This window comes from Mastacembelus armatus, chromosome 24, assembly GCF_900324485.2.
Source record: "Mastacembelus armatus chromosome 24, fMasArm1.2, whole genome shotgun sequence".
Taxonomy (NCBI): domain Eukaryota; kingdom Metazoa; phylum Chordata; class Actinopteri; order Synbranchiformes; family Mastacembelidae; genus Mastacembelus; species Mastacembelus armatus.
This window is the reverse complement of record NC_046656.1, coordinates 8,858,805-8,875,542: the sequence shown is the minus strand read 5'-3', so window position 1 is coordinate 8,875,542 and position 16,738 is coordinate 8,858,805. Positions and strand designations below refer to the sequence as shown.

Below are 16,738 nucleotides of genomic sequence, written 5' to 3'. Positions count from 1 at the left end.
AACAGCCTTTCTGCAGCAATGTGTCCTCTCCTACAGCAGGCTGCCATTTCTACCTCCCTCTACGGTGCCGTGCGTCAAACACACCACTGGTACTCCTCCGCAGAGGGCTTGCGCTTTTTCCTTTGGGGGGGGAGGGGGATTTTAAACAAACACCTTCATAGACAAACGGCCGCCATTAAAATCCATCTAGTGGTTTAATCAACCCAGAGGTATCTTAGCTGTCGTGTTTTTGTTTGGCAGAGAACGACGCTGTTTAGTAAAGTAATCCGCACAGCGCGCACTAGTTGCCGTTTCGCGGAAGAATACCGGACGCAGCCGGGACTTAGTGAGCAGGGGGCTGAATGGAGGAGCCTCTTCCTGGTGGATAAACAGTGACAGCTACAGGGCAGCCACCTAGACCCGCCACACAGGCTCTGGCGCTGCCCTGCCAAACAACACCAAAATGGCTTCAGACAGTACACACATCGCGCAGTTGACTTCTGGTGAGTAAAGCAGATCGGAAAATATGTCATGGATGTTTTAATATCCCCCCAGTTTCCTCGGTGCCCTCTTCTAACGCAGCTCCCGTCCTCTTCTCCCCCTCCAACCATACCAGAACTGTACTTCCTAATAGCCCGGTTTCTAGAAGCTGGACCGTGTCAAAAAGCAGCCGAGGTTGGTGTTTTTGCATTTTAGGATAATTTATAATACGTCCGAAGTTGTCATGGGGTGTAATTTTGTATTTTTATCCTGTTTTCAGACCCTGGTAAGGGAGGTGGAGGAGAAGGAGGTAAGCAGCAGTACGAGAGAGATGCTTCTCTCTGCACTGTACTTTGTGATGGTGCTTTCACTGATTTATCATTTACTGCTTTAAAACATCACTCGATGCTTTTATCAACCGGATGATCACGATCCACACTGTTTTTCCACCTTAGCTGCTACCCAAAAGGCTGGACTGGACGGGGCAGGAGCACCCCGGGACGTACGAAAATTTGGTAAGGGTGCTCTATAACTGAGGAAAAAGTTTTTAGAGAGCAAAATAAAAATTGAATTTCCCGCAATTTTTAAATCAGGTGGTAAAGAAAAAAGCTGAAAAGGACTTTGCAGGGCGGGCTGGCTGTAAGTTGAGGGCGTTTTAGGGCAACGAGGGGTCGGGTCCCTGCCTCTTGTGCACCGTGGTGTGAGAGTTTGGTGCCATGCATGTCCTAAAGGTTTTAATAGTTGTTGGAAAAATGTGTGTGAAATGTTGATACGTCATGAGTGTTGTGGTGTAGGAGCGCCAGGATCCGGAGGAGGGACTCCCTGCGCCACAAGCCAGAGCGAGATGGAGGCGCTCTTGTCCTGCAAGAACCATCATTTGTGTGCATGGGTTGAAAACACACAGGGGGCAAGAGTTAGAAAACAGGACTTTTTTTGTGGAAATATAAACAGTATATTCAGTAAAGCTGGAGTCACAGCTCCCGAGCTGAGGCGCCTGGTCGGGTGTCGTGGAGTCATTTTGGAGAGCACTTCTTGGGGGATTGTGGTGCAGGCTCGGATGGAGCAGGAGAGGGAGATGAGTTTGTGTGAAGATGCGAGGTAACGTTGAGCCGATATCCTCTGATCACACTATTAATTGGCGTGCTAATTTCATGTAAACAAATAGGACTCGCCTGAAAGCGTCGTTTACGCATGGGGGCGTGGAGAGAATTAATCATCGCGTACATATTTATTTTTTTTTTTAGTCAGACTGCTCAAAGTGTGCGTCCCCACTTTTTTTTTTATTTCGCTGTTTTTAGAAGTTTTATTTTAACAGTAATAGGAAAATAATTACCGTGGTCTGTTTAACCTGCAAACACCCACGTTTTATTGTGGATTTCCCCTGGCGTGTCCACAAAGGCAGACCGAGGAACACTGAAGATCGCATGACCTGCGGTTCGTACGGGGCGTAAATGTATAGGTTTAAGAAATGACTGATATTGTTTTTCTGCCTGCCTGTGTGCGTGTGTGTGTGTGTGTGTGTGTGTGTTTTCTCTCTCTTCCTGCTTGGCTCAGTCGGCTCTCCGTTCCTCCTCCTCCACCTCCCATACCCAGCCGCTCAGCCTGCATCCTGTCTATTGTGCATAATTTCCTCTATTTAAAAAATAAAATACTGCGGATGGTTTTTAATTATTAGACCAAATGGGTGGGAAAGAAGCGTTTCGAGGCAGGGGCGCTGGGTCACGGTTGGATTTTGTCGGTGGCGGTGGGTTGATGTCTGGGCTGGTGCGGAAGGGGGTTGGGCAGCGAGGAGGAATCAACGCTGATTCAATGTTATTGTATTAATTAATAGTATTAATTGTGGCCTATTAATTAAGGCGGATTAATTAGATGTATGATCATTTCATTTAGCATATATAATTGATCAGGAACAATACTTCTATAAATATAGGCCTCTTTATGAATGAAATAAAATATATTTACATTACAATATTTATTTTGATTTGTCAGGCATGAGTAATACAAATATTATAAATAATAATTACCAAATGTCAACATGATGGTGTATTCTAATTATTATAAATCCATATTAAGACAGTAAAAATTTAGCAGAAAGATATTTATAGGTTTTGTTTTTTTTTTTTTATTTTGAAATGTGAGAGGCCAGCTACACAGACTGTACTCTGCAGCCATGTGTGTAGGACCATGTGCTTTCTGATGGTGCTGTTGTGGCTGCGGGAGTGTTATCTGTTGCCCTTCAGTAGGAAGTAAAATGGAGCAAATTGTTATTACACATCACTCTGTTGGTGTGTGCGTGTGCGTGTGCGTGTGTATGTATGTGTTCGTTCTGCCTCTGCATGTACCTGAGAGGAGCTATGTGCACTGATATGTGGTTAGTAATACTGAGCACGTCTCAGAACCAGCAAGGATGTTGAAAGCAATTAAAGGGTCATTAATTGTGTGTGTGTGTGTGTGTGTGTGTGTGTGTGTGAGTGAGAGAGACAGAAAATAAGTGTGCTCAGATAAGGGAATGGAGAAAATGTCGGTGTGCGTGTGTGAAGAGTAATTGTTTAATGTCAGGCTTATTTGACCCTGTTCAGAAGATATTTAAATCAGATGAGTCTGAAACAAAGCTGATTAGTGCATGGCTGTTAAAAATGAATACTTTTAAAAATGACGTGGGATCCTGAAATAACCACCATCCTGCATGTTACATATTTGTCTCTTGTCCTGTGGTGTGTTGCTGCTGTTCCAGTCGTTTTAGGCGAGTGTGTTTCTTTTAGAAGTAGGCCATGCAGGAGTGTCGCCATGTGTTAGTGGAATCAGACACACACTGTGTTTATAACAGTGTGGGTTTCATTGGGCCGCATGCTAATGTTACACGCCACGCCCCCCTCTTCTGTTGTTGTACCCCACTGCTGTACACTGTACGTACAAAGATGCAAAAATGACCCATATTTAAATATTTTGTTGCAGAGTTGATTTTTTTCATTCTGTGGTAAAAATATCTAGATGCCTATTCAGTCAGAGTGCTTGTTGTGCCTTTTGAATTAGATTTTTTTTCCTGGCAATACTTGCAGAAATTAGGCAATAATTTAGTTTTTAGTGGACGCCTTTCCTATTGAAAGTCTGAAGGACGATGGTGAATGCTTCAACATTGCGGAAAGTGAACTTGTTTTGCTAAAATATTTTTTTTGTTGATGTGCTTATTTTGAAACTAAATGTACTCAAATCATAGATCATAAAGTAGCTTTTGATTTTCTATGCCTCAGTCGCTTGTTAATGCTGTCTGATTTTTAGATGTTCAGATTTGGTGTAATAATGTGGTACCGTTTTAATGTTTACAGGAGGTTCATTTTTCTTTTGCACTTTCATCAGGGTCACTGCAGGTTCAACAGCAAAACGTGGATTGCATCAGAGTTTGACATTTTGACCTGTCAACATTTGGCATTGAAGTGTCTTGAACCAAATTCTTTCAGTTTACTTTTTAACTTTACTACCCTTCAGCCATGTGAATGGTGCTTTGTCATTTGCCAATCTGAATACAAACCGAGATAAGCTTGTGTGTGCGTTTTCTGTTTAGGTGAAGCTCTACCGGCACATCAGTCCAGACCACCTGCTGCAGGTCTGCTCCAGAGTTTGTCCACTGCTGGAGCGGGAGGTTCCTGCCAGTGTCCCTGGACTCACCAGCCTGCTGGGGGCCGGCCGGCAGAATCTCCTCCGCACCAGCAAGAGTGCGTAGATACCTAGTGTACCCATACACTTGCTCAAGCAGCAATTATAGCCAATTGTCTGTTTTTGTAGATGGCCCCAGTTAAAAACATTCTTCAAAGGCAAACATACATTCATACAGGATGGATCGCACATAATCCTCTCTCTGTATAATATATGTGCATGTGTGTCTTTATGCATATCTCCAGGTTGCAAGCATGTGGTGTGGAAGGGCTCAGCGCTGGCCGCTCTTCACTGTGGCCGACCACCAGAGGCGCCTATCATATATGGAAGCCCACCTAACATTGGTAAAGGAAAAACCTTGAATTTTGCCAATCTACATATAACATTTTAGTCATTTTTAGTCAGATCTTACATGCTGTACTGTATCTGTGCTTGCCAGGGTCTCTTCTGCCAGCAGCATTTGGCATTAGTGCTGTTTGCTATTACTGATTTGTTTCAGAATCACTGTGTGTTTTTGTGCAGGGAATAAACAGACTTGCTGCCTATTTTCGTATAGAAGGTCTTCATTAAGTAGATGCTGTATTCTCTGTATCAAGCTGTCCTTACGGGTATGTACCTTTTTCTCACCACCCAGTGGAGACAAGCTACAGCCGTCGACTGAATGGCTTCTACCGTCTTCGGCAGCTTGTGCCCACTGCTGTGTACCAGCACATGAAGATGCACAAGAGGATCTTGGGACACCTTTCTTCTGTGTACTGCGTCACCTTCGACAGGACGGGACGCCGTATCTTCACAGTAGGGCTTCTTATTTATTTTATTTTTTTTTTGTGTGCCTGCGTGTGGTGGTGTGGTACTTCTCAATGTGTGTGCTGCTTTTAGCTTGTTGAAAGTGACTTCACTGGCAGTGTTGTGTGATAGTCTTGGCTGTGTGTGCTTGTTTAGAGGCGCCGCTTGTACACTGTGCGTGTGTTTGATTGTTACAAGCTGTCTTTTGCTTACTAAGATGACCAAGCATCTGCATTCCCTGTTGTAACAGTTCTGCTCGGAGGTAATTACTGTTTACCTTACTGCTGTGGGCCGCCTTCACTGAATGACTCACAGCATCAGCTGAACTCAGCCCACATGGGAGAACATTCACACAACTTTATGATAATGATCACGGGGAAACAGGGGATTCCCATTTCTCAAAAGGAGGAAGCTGACCTTTGCCCTCTGGATGCTCCTTGTATGTACATGTGCTGTGTTGACTTCCTTGTGTTAGAGATAGGCAGTGTGTTAAATATTAAATGAACAGTGAGATGATGTTGATTTAATGTTGCTATCCTTCTGTTTGGATCCTTGAGTCAAACACTGCCTGCTGCTATACACCATTTTCAACTTTCACTAAAAATGGCTGGCTGCTGAGAGGGAGGGAGGGTTACAATGACTCTCTCATCTCTCTTTTCCCGTTATCTCTCTCTCTCTTTCTTTTTCCTCACCCCCTTCCCTATTGCGCTGCCCCTCCTTTGTTCCTTTCTCTCCCTCCATCACTCCTCTTCTTGCTATTCCTCATCATAACTGGAGAAAATGTTTCCTCTGAGGCACTGGCTAAGTGCCAGAATTAAAATTCATTCTTGGTCTTTTTTTCTCTCTCTCTCTTTCTCTCCTTTCATCACAAGATCATTTTTATTTATATATTTTCTTATTTTTGGATCTCTTCAGTCTTTTTACTGAGGCTTTGCTGCAGTGGCAGGCAGATTGATTGATAACCGATGAACTCATCTGTTTAGCTTAAACATTCACTGTAATTATGGACAGGTACACATGGGTTTGGTTAAACAATTGATTGGCAAACAGCCATATTGATTTGTATAATATAGCTTTTAGAAATAGCTGTTAGCTTATTATGATGGCTGTTTGGTAAAGGCCAATTAGACTAGCTGCTATAGATTGTACCTGTGATAGTAACTAATGTGAAGCAACAAGGAAAGTTTGTGCAAAGTCTTTTTGCTTCTTAAAACCCTGCTTGTTTCAAGTCTGGCACTCATTTGGGCATATCAGATTTTTTTTTTTTGTCCATCTTTCCACAGCTTTAATTTGTCCTTGGGTTTTTGTAAATCACTGAGGGAGTGCTTGCTTTTTTTGATCGGTCCACACAAAATAACAGCTCCCGTCAGACTCTATTTTATTGGTTATGGAGAGAATGATTGTGATTCATTTCCTCTAAAATCTATGCGGATGCTCACAGCATTGCCTGTCTATTAAAAGGCTTTGCAGATATGAAAATATGGATGTTTTGGCATGTTCTGTAACTAAGTAACTGAAATCCAAGCTGATGTTATTATTAGAGCCTGTCTCCCTTGTTTTGTTAGAAATGATTCTGAAAATCAAATGCTGACAGTCACTTTGAAAATTTTGAAAATCTTCTAATATTACATTTTTATGCCTCTGCTTTATTTCCATCTGATACAAATTGCACTTTTTGCGATAAGAACTTTCAGCCATGTCACACTGAGTTCTTGCATGTCGATACTGGTTACCTGTTGGCTTTAGAAATTATTTTGAGGTATTAATCAAGGCACAGATGGGTCTGGCACAATGCTGAACCACAAACATTTTAACCCCCGACAAGCTGGATCACAGCCAGAATTTCTCAGTTGAGTCCCCAAAAGCTGTTTTCATGTCTTGATTGAGGGTCTGATGAGGAGGTGTGTAAGAAGCTGTGGAATTAAAGGTGCAGCAATCCTTTTCAGCTCAGCTTTATGTATTATCATTAAGTAATTGTCTTGTTTTTTTTTTTGATGCATTGCTTTTGTTCTTTTTTCTTTACTTTGTATCTCTGTTCTCTAATACTTACAGTAAATATTCCATTGAAAAGGCTTCCCCTCTAAAATTGCCTTTCCGCTAGAAACCCATAACAGCTTTTGTCAAAATAAGACATCTTGTGAGGTCTTTGTGAAGTCGCAGCCAACACACATTAATGTTTCTCTACAGTTTGAGATTACTCTTCGGTGCAGTTGTATATTTTTTTTCCTCAGCCGGAGCGAGCAATACTCACAGATCAGGCCACTGGATCTCACAGTGGTGTGAAAAATCTCAGCTGTGAACTGTCAGGGTATTCAGTGGATTCATTTTTCCTGTTGTTAGTGTTTAAATGGCACATTCAGCACGCTTACTTGCACATTGCAACCCTTCCATTATGAACAACAGTAATGATAACAATAAAGAAACATTTACATGGTTTTAGAAACCTGATACCCAGTAACCTACATTTGCAGAACTTCATAATTGTTTTAATGTGCAGATGTACTGTAGTTTGGCTAGTAGGAAACATTACTAAATTACTAAATAAGCGCACTTTGTCAGCATATTATGCTTTTTGTGTATTGAAGTGTTTTTTTGTGTGTATATATTGGGTCGCTTTAAGTGCATGTAATTAATCAAATACAATCTAAGACATATTTACACCACAGTAGCAATCTGCCTGTTAACTGGGCAGTGCTTACTGATGTTTTGTTCTTAATCTAAGATATTCTTGTGAAAGTGTTGACAGCTGATGTCTTCTTCCCTTTATTGGGAATAATCAATTTAAATGTAAATGCATTAACAGTCTAGTGGCTTCACATGTTCATTGCCACTTCTTGTCACACTATAAGATTAATCATCTCTATTTTTGTATCTCTCATTCCCTTTTCTATTTGTGTTCCAAGTTTGTCAATCTGCTGACAGTCTAAGGCTGCAGCCTGCCAAGATTTATTTTAAAAGTCTTTTTGAAATTGACATGTTTAATTTGTCTTACTTGAAATGTGTCTCAGAGGCAGACCTGCCAGTTTTCAAACTCAAATACCAGTGTTCAGTCAGATCTGATATCCATGTTGAGGATGTTCTTTTTCTTTTCCAGGGCTCAGACGACTGCCTTGTAAAGATCTGGGGAACCGATGATGGGCGTCTGCTGGCCACACTGCGTGGCCATGCCGCTGAGATCTCGGACATGGCCGTCAGCTATGAAAACACCATGATTGCTGCCGGGTCCTGTGACAAGACTATCAGAGTGTGGTGCTTACAGACCTGTGCCCCTCTGGCCGTACTGGAGGGACACGCAGCCTCTATCACCTCACTACAGGTACGAGTATCGTCGGGATGTGTGGTTTTGCATTACAATATGTTTGACTGTGTGTGCAATGTGTTTGTCCAAAAAGAGGATCTGAAAGGCACTGACTGTATTTTTAATCTCTGCCCTTGAAGAAACTGTGTAAGCTGAGCAGTTTCAGAATTGCTTGTCAACCTAGCTCATTTTTTTGTGCATATTTTACATGTAGGGTTATTTTATGTCTCCAAATATGATATATTCTATGTAATTGCACTCTTTGTTGAATTGAGCCACTTAATATCTAGATTATGACAAACTGCGAGCTACTTCTGTCTACTGTAGGTTTTATCTGTTAAAAGACAAGGTCAAAGAAAAACCTATAACATATGGGCCATCGATGACATGAGTGGATGAAATCTAATAAAAAACATGAGCAGGCTCAATCAGAAATTTGTTATAACATTATGTCTGTTGTTGATCAGTGAGGCAGACATTATATTAATTTTACTAATATTAGCTTTATTTGGAAAAAGGTTAAGTAATTTCCTGAAACAGCTGGGTACTGTAGTTTTTAGCAAATAAGAGTGAATAGTGCCTATTGTTGGATTTATACTGTGAAACATTTGGGATGGCCTTTATTGTCTTGGAGCTTCTATATTTCGTTTTCTTTGCATACTGTTCGTTACAGCTATTCTAAGCTTGCAGGGTAGTCTTGAATCTCTCCTGATATTGTTATTATGGATGCCTGCTTAGCTTATGTGGGTTAACCCTTAGACGTCTAGGCCAAGTGGAATGTCATGTGATTTGATCACGCCGTGTGTGACGGTAAACTCTTAAGGGTTAATTGCTGTTGCGTAACATCCTTTGATTGCCCGCGATACTCAGCTGTAACCTGACATTGGTTGTGTTTGCAGTTTTCTCCTCTCTGTAGCGGGTCCAAGCGTTACCTGTCCTCCACTGGAGCTGATGGCACTGTCTGCTTCTGGCAGTGGGATGCACGCACACTCAAGTTTGGGTGAGTAACACAGACACAGTTCATAAAGTCTCACCTGTGTAAGTGCTGCTCACACCTTTTGAAAAAATATATGTGAAGCTTTTGGCTAACATGTTATTTTCTTGTCAGAGTTGTTTCTTAGATCATTTTTTTGCTTTTATGATCTTGTGCTGCACGTTCTTTAGCGTACTAATGACGTGAACTACACATAGTCTTTTGGATGTTGTTACATTCCTCCTAAATTCTTTATATAATCACTTCTACTGTTTACATGTTCTGAACATTCCAAGTAATGCAACATGTAAAGGGATCCAAATTCAGCTGACTCTGCCCACCTGTAAAACCTACTCTATCTAAGACAACACACACCACTATGTGCAGGCAGGAGTTTTAGCTCAGTGTGTTTCACTATGAAGCTCTGTTTGTGTTTTTATCTGTGTGTCCAGTCAGAGGCCCAGCAAGTTCACCGAGCGCTCCAGACCTGGCGTCCAGATGATCTGCTCCTCCTTCAGTGCAGGTGAACACAGCGTGTTGCCATTTTCACATATACTTCAAGACCACCGGAGGAGAAGCAGAACTAAAAAAAAAGTGCACAATTAGCCCAAATTAACTGAAGGGCCAGCACAGCAGACAGTCACAGTCAAGTGGGCTTGCTTTCAGTAAATGTGGAATAAGTGTGCTTCACAGCTGTAGAGAATGTATTTCTATTCTGAGACGTAATTAACCTTGAGTACTTGATAAAATCACTTAAAAGTTTCCAAAGTTTGCACTTTAAAGTGCAAGACAAAATCATTCTACAGTTTGATCTCTGAAGGGTATATTAACCTTTTTATATCACATTATTTAAGAAATTTTTAAATGACTGGAATATCTAGATTTTATAGATACAGAAATGATTTTCAAGGCCAAACAAAAATGATTTGAATACTGTATATTTGTGTGTCCAGGTGGTATGTTCCTGGCCACTGGGAGCACGGATCACATCATCAGGGTGTATTACTTTGGTTCAAGCCAGCCAGAGAAGATCTCAGAACTTGAATCCCACACAGTGAGTTAGCAAAGTCTTTTTTTTTTTTTTTTTTTTACTACAAAAAAATCACCAACAAGTTTGATTTAAGGGTAGGTCTATCTGTTTTGTACTTTCCTGATTTGTTTTCTGCTTAACATTAATTACATACAAAAATTCTAAAACGATATTTTGCATCCACATTATTCGGCAGGGTGTTTGTGAACCTACTTAGTATATATTTAATTTATTAAATAAATTTATCGAAAGGTCTACTTGCTTTTTTTTTTTTCTGAGGTTTTCAAATATGTCTTCATCAGCAGACCGAGTTTAATCACTTGTCAAGGAGATGTCCAGAGTTGCTATCACTAATGATGTTGTTTTGACTTTTCTTCTGTATTTTTCTCATCTAGGACAAAGTTGACAGCATCCAGTTTTCACATTGCAGTGACAGGTATGTTTGCACTGTGTGTGTCTGTATGTGTGTGTTTGTGTGTGTGAGTTGAATAGTTAGTGTGGCTAATTTTTGTGTGTGCACCGCTGTTTGTTTTTATGGAGCCTCAGGGTGTTGTAATGTGACTTGATGTTGTCAGCAGAAACACTACTGTTACTTACTACTTGATGCATGCTCTAATACACATTGGCTCACACGCACACAGACACACACATATACTTGTACGTATCATGCTCTTGCTGAGTGTAAAATTATGTGTGCCTATGTGGAGTTTGCAGAAAAACAAGCTCAGTTTTAATTCCCCTGGGCTGCTGTAATCTCAGCAGTAAGGGAGGTAGACGGTCTATGCAAAAGGGAGGAGTGGAAGGGATGGGGAGGTGGGTGAGGGGCATACAATTAGTGTGTACTAATGTGTGCAGATGAAAGCTGAAATAGAACCAAGTGTTATATTTGCAGTTTAGTTGCTGCATGAGTATATGTTCATAAATGTGTGTGTGTGTGTGTGTGTGTGTGTGTGTGTGTGTGTGTTGAAGGTTTGTGAGCGGCAGCAGGGATGGTACAGCACGAATCTGGCAGCTGCAGCCTCAGGGCTGGAGGAGCATTCTGTTGGACATGCAGACCAAATTACCCGGGTATGTGTGTGCATGGTTGTCAAAGTCTGGCTTTTCCACCAGGTCTGTTGTGCTTAGTGCTCAGAACCGCAGGCTGAGATGATCCTGTGGGTTGACATGTCTGTTGACATAACCCCCCTCCCCCCCCCCAAAAAACAAAAAAACAATCATCTCATACATAGAAAAACCCCAAATCTATAGACGGAGATGAATGTCTGCTGAGGTCTCATTTGATCTTCATTTAGCATTAGTTAGAAGAGATTTCCGTCACTAGGTACAAGCAGAAAAATGTATTTCTTTGATTACTTACATATGCACTTGAGTGAGTTGAGCTGCCTCATAATGTACACTGCAGATAATTAAGTAAAAGAAAAAAAAAAACAAAACAACACTTTTATACCTGTGGTATAATGTGGAGCACAGTGATTGATTACCCAGCTGTTCCCAGACAGAATATAGATTTACTGTGGTCATTACAGATAGACTGAATGAATGGAAATAACCCTAACAGGGTGTTTAATGTCAAGTGTTGGGTGAATGAACACAGGACACTATTGTCTACAGATTCTAAGATAATATTATCTATATAAATCTGTAATTGGTTTTAATGAATGCACACAACCTTGTTATGACAGTTAACAGTTAACATTAGGAAAGTGTTAATGAACTTCAGAATAGAATTAAGGACTGATGCATAATAGTGTCTGTGGTTTTCTCTCAACATTGTTTCCTCACTGATCTGAAACATCTGGAAAAGTACACAAAAATCTTTTGGATCTGCTGATTTCCATAGTTTGCATATGTAAACAGCAAAGAGCTGGGCTTATCAATGATTATCCCAAACTGCAGAATGATAAGGTGTAGCTGTGAGATTGTCTAGCTCCTCATAAATAGTGTTTAAAATCACAGAGGTTAAGAGATTACAATTTTAATAGGAATAGTCAGATTTGTCTGTTTGAACAATAGTTTAGAAAAAGAATGTTTCTTATTTTAATTCAAGTTTGACCATTTTACAATATTCTTTTTTCCTTGTATTTAATTTTTTGTGTGCAAAGTAAACCAAGCTGATGTTAATTGGTCTAAACATCTCAACACCGTCCTTTTAGCAAGTACAACCCTCCGCCGCTAGAAGACAAGGTGACCAAACTGAAGGTTACCATGGTAGCGTGGGATCGCCATGACAGCACGGTCATCACCGCTGCCAACAATTTGACGCTGAAGGTGTGGAACTCCACCACTGGGAATCTTGTCCATGTGCTGATGGTATGTAGTAATTAAACACCTTCACATGCAATGATCCCCAACACATAAACGCTTCTGGTTTGGTAGGTGGCTCAAATATCGGATGTCAGTTCATACTTAAATGCACTTTCAGCATCAGTAATGTAAAATCACAAGTACAGTCTTAAAAAAAAAACAAATTCTATTGATTTGATATTGATTTTCTAAATTTTCATATTGTTTAACAACAGGGTCACGAGGATGAGGTGTTTGTTCTGGAGCCACATCCCTTTGATCCCCGAATCCTTTTTTCAGCGGGGCATGATGGGAATTGCATTGTGTGGGACCTGGCCAGAGGAGTGAAGATCCGCTCCTATTTTAACATGGTGAGACTATTGACCACCCCGTGCTTCTGTCTCTTTCTCTGTCTTTTACACTTCTCTTTGGCTGCATTCACGCTGAACCTGCAAGTGTCCAAATCCTGATGCTTTGTGTTTTATTCTGCAGCAAAAAGATACATGGATTCACCTAGACTGCAGGGATATGTGGGTTTCATTAGGAATATTCCTTTAATGTTTCCTTCTTTCCCACCACATGCTGTCACTCTTTGTCTCACTTTCTTTCCCTCTCACTTACTAGCTGTTCTTTCCCTTTATTGCTTTCACTTTCTTTTGTTTTTTGTTCTTACTGTGTTCACCTCCATGCTGTCATTTTCTCTCCCATTTAATACATTATGCGTGGCTGTAGGCATTGATCTAGAGTGGAAATCATGACAGCAGACTTGTGCATATGCCGTCATACATGATCATCTAGCATATTAATCATTGTAGCCGCTGTTGTATTTCCTACTTGTGTCTCCATGGTTACCAAGGACAACATTTATCACAGTCTCAGAACAAGTGAGTCACTCAGTGAGCTGGTCAGTCAGCCAAATCATGGTGTTGACCATAGACAGCGAATGGTGTTATTTAATAACACAGAACATGTGTGCATGTTAAATTATAAAGTTACAGAACATCCATATTGTTCTTTCATTTTGTAGGTTGTAGTAGCAGTGAGTCTAAGGCTGCGTTTATTAATGATTAATTCAACTGTTTATTGGCAAGGTGAAGACATTTTTTCCTTCTTTCAGAAGTTGCACTCTTGCTTTAACAGAACCAGGTCCTAAAGCCAGTTAAAGCAGAGTTAGTAGATCTGCTCCTTATACATTTGGCATAATCTGCTGTATTTAGTATAATCTACTGTGTCATGTATCGAACACACCTTTGCAATATGTCTGTTTAGGCTGAAATGTGCTTCTTAATCTTACTTTGCCAAAGCCATTGAAAACAGTTTTGTTACTGTTGCTACTATTGCAGCCGTTCTTTAGCTTAACTCTATGGATTTGTTTAAATCACGGGGCTTTCCAAAATCATCTAAAAACTTTCACTGAGGACATTTCTGTTAACTCCTTGAACAATTTCTACAGTTGCCTGTCCTCCAGCCTGATGAAAACACGTGCCCTTCCTGTATATACCTAAACAGAAGTTTGCTTTGCTGCTGGGAAGCATACTGTTGCAAAGATGCAAAACTCTGAAATGTTTTCATATTGTGTTTGAATGGAGTAGTTGTGGGAACGAAGGAAAACAGTTAGTCTCAGTCTACAGGTAGTGCTGTTTGTAGGAGTAGATGTTACTGGTGTCACTGTCCTCAGGTTCTGTTTATTGCACTTTTGTTGCTAATAAAGAGGAATGCTGCTGGCCATGACAATGTTGATAAACTGGCTATTTGCTGAGTCATAAATGTGTTATTTAGATTTATTATTTAAGGAGAGTCATGTAGGTCAATTCTGAAGTGCTATTCATGTGGCTTATTGATCTTGTGTGTTTGACTGTATCCATGCCATGCACCTGCTACTGCTATCCAGTAATCCCCCAGGTAGTGCAGTACTATAATTTGCGGTGTGCACCTATTTCCCTATCTCCCTCTCTCTCGAGATAGATCGAGGGCCAAGGGCATGGAGCTTTATTTGACTGCAAATGTAGTCCAGATGGGCAGCATTTTGCAGCCACAGACTCCCATGGACATCTGCTCATTTTTGGCTTTGGCTCCAGCAGTAAATACGACAAGGTAAAGCAACATGATCACATTTAATGTTTACACACAAAGCTATACCTGACATTTAACAACAGCTTACATAATTGAATGTTATCAGTAATAGCAAATTCATGTCATGTCACTTCCTCACATCAGATGTAGGAAAATTCTTGTAGTAGCTTTAAAATGCACTGACTGAACGTACCTGTTACTTTCCACCCCTGCTTCAGATCGCGGACCAGATGTTCTTCCATACTGACTACCGGCCACTGATCCGGGACGCCAACAATTATGTGCTGGATGAGCAAACTCAGCAGGCACCACACCTAATGCCTCCACCTTTCCTGGTGGATGTGGATGGAAACCCCCACCCTCCTAGATACCAGCGGCTGGTGCCTGGCAGGGAGGGCTGCAGAGATGAGCAGCTTATCCCACAGATGGGGGTCACCTCCTCAGGTACAGACGGGGGAAATCCGATCCCCGGGAGTAGCTCTTCATTGTGATCTGGGGTCATGAAGTCAGTTGTAGTTGAACTCTGGTCTTATCTGCTAGTACCCTTGAAATCAGACTCTTACCTGGAGGTCTCATCAGAGCCCATCTGTCAGCTGACAGCAATGCTCTTGTAGCTCATTACACACAGATGCTTTCAGCCTTCACATGTGCTTTAATGAGGATTTTACTAAAAATTCACCAGTACTGGCTTTTAAAACCAGAATAATTAGTGTATGGCAATTCAGAATTTTGGCAGGGACATAGATGGAAACAATCAGTTAATGAAATGCAATACACAGTACACAGCTTAAACAGTTTAAGGTTTTTCCTCAAAGTATACATTATAGTGTTAACCTTACTTTGCCCTGCCAGCTTTTGGTATAGAAGTGACTATGCAGGATTTTAGGATTTTTTGAGAATACCATTGTCTTTTCAGAAGTGGTAGCATACAGTAATGTCCAGAGTGAAGGAATTTTAGCAGGCTTTAAATAGATGTAGCTGGCAGTGGTGATTGTTGGTAATGCCTGGGATTTCAGAAGTATTTAGTTTTAGCAGATTCTTCTTTTTCTGTTTCTCTGTCACTTACTTCATTTCTGTCTGTGTCAGGCCTGAACCAAGTTGTGAGTGAGCAGGCAGTGGATGGTCCCAGTCCTCTGGATACTATGATTCAGAGGCTGCAACAGGAACAGGACCAAAGATTGGGAACAAATGATGCCTATGCTGCTGCAAACACCAGGGCCAGTAGAGGTAGGACCAAGTCACCGCAGGCAGGTGGAGTTAAATATACTGACTGTCAGAACATTGTGGCACTTGTATGAAGCAGCTTAAAACAAGCTGAGAAGTATGTGCAGATAACATTTTAAACCAGCTATGGTAAACATGTGTAGTTAACTGTAAAACACTGTAATATCTGCTTTTTTATCACATAAGTACTTTATAACCTTTACTGTGAAAATATGAATACTTTCTCAAAGATCCTTCATATGAAATTTACTGGATAAATATAAATAATACATTTTAGCAGATACATGAGTATTTGGGAAATGTAATGCTTTCTGGTTAGCTACTCATTTACTACAGAAAACATACAGTGGATCAAAGTCATCAACGTCTGCCATAAGAAAGTGCCTTTATTGTGTGCTTTATAAATTCCATTAGTTTTTACAACTAACATAAAGTCGCCTCAATAAATGACTTCGTTACTTAGAATCATTGTTTTTTAATTCAGTTTCAGTGCTAAAACAATTAGTGAAGTCGTCACTAAACAGAAAAAAGTATCACTACTTTGTTAAATGATTTTTTTCTTAATTTTGGAGCTACAAATTCTTTTGAGTGCTTTATTATCTCTTATAATATACCACACCTGAGTGAACGATCTACTAGAAACACACAGTTACTGTTGACCTTTAATCCTTTATCAAGCACTTTTTCTCTTTGCCATCTCAGGCTCAGTGGGATCGCCCACTGAGGTGCACTCCCCTCCCAATGTGGGTCTGCGTCGCAGTGGGCAGATTGAGGGTGTACGGCAGATGCACAGCAACGCCCCACGCAGCCAGATGGCCACAGAGGGAGACCTAGTGGCCTGGAGCCGTAGGGTGCTGGTCCCTGAGCTGGAGGATGCTTCAGTCAGGTAAGACATACTCAACAAAATTTGCAGAGACAAGATCAGATTTCAGGAGTTTGAACCTCTGATGGCTTTAAT

General features: G+C 40.9%; 1 protein-coding gene across 1 annotated transcript in view; it reads left to right on the top strand.

The window, feature by feature from the left end:
- Positions 1-340: 340 nt before the first annotated feature.
- The window catches only part of phip (PHIP subunit of CUL4-Ring ligase complex), a 30,587-nt gene continuing 14,189 nt past the window's right edge, over positions 341-16,738 (top strand). The window contains exons 1-19 of the mRNA XM_026318405.1: positions 341-482; positions 596-654; positions 740-769; positions 915-974; positions 4,022-4,172; positions 4,359-4,457; positions 4,748-4,908; positions 7,994-8,215; positions 9,097-9,197; positions 9,623-9,693; positions 10,124-10,224; positions 10,596-10,636; positions 11,170-11,268; positions 12,354-12,510; positions 12,720-12,854; positions 14,449-14,577; positions 14,775-15,000; positions 15,643-15,783; positions 16,483-16,666. Of these exons, the coding sequence (XP_026174190.1) occupies positions 443-482; positions 596-654; positions 740-769; positions 915-974; positions 4,022-4,172; positions 4,359-4,457; positions 4,748-4,908; positions 7,994-8,215; positions 9,097-9,197; positions 9,623-9,693; positions 10,124-10,224; positions 10,596-10,636; positions 11,170-11,268; positions 12,354-12,510; positions 12,720-12,854; positions 14,449-14,577; positions 14,775-15,000; positions 15,643-15,783; positions 16,483-16,666 (2,207 nt within the window). The 5' untranslated portion in view covers positions 341-442. The remainder of the gene's footprint in view (positions 483-595; positions 655-739; positions 770-914; positions 975-4,021; positions 4,173-4,358; positions 4,458-4,747; positions 4,909-7,993; positions 8,216-9,096; positions 9,198-9,622; positions 9,694-10,123; positions 10,225-10,595; positions 10,637-11,169; positions 11,269-12,353; positions 12,511-12,719; positions 12,855-14,448; positions 14,578-14,774; positions 15,001-15,642; positions 15,784-16,482; positions 16,667-16,738) is intronic.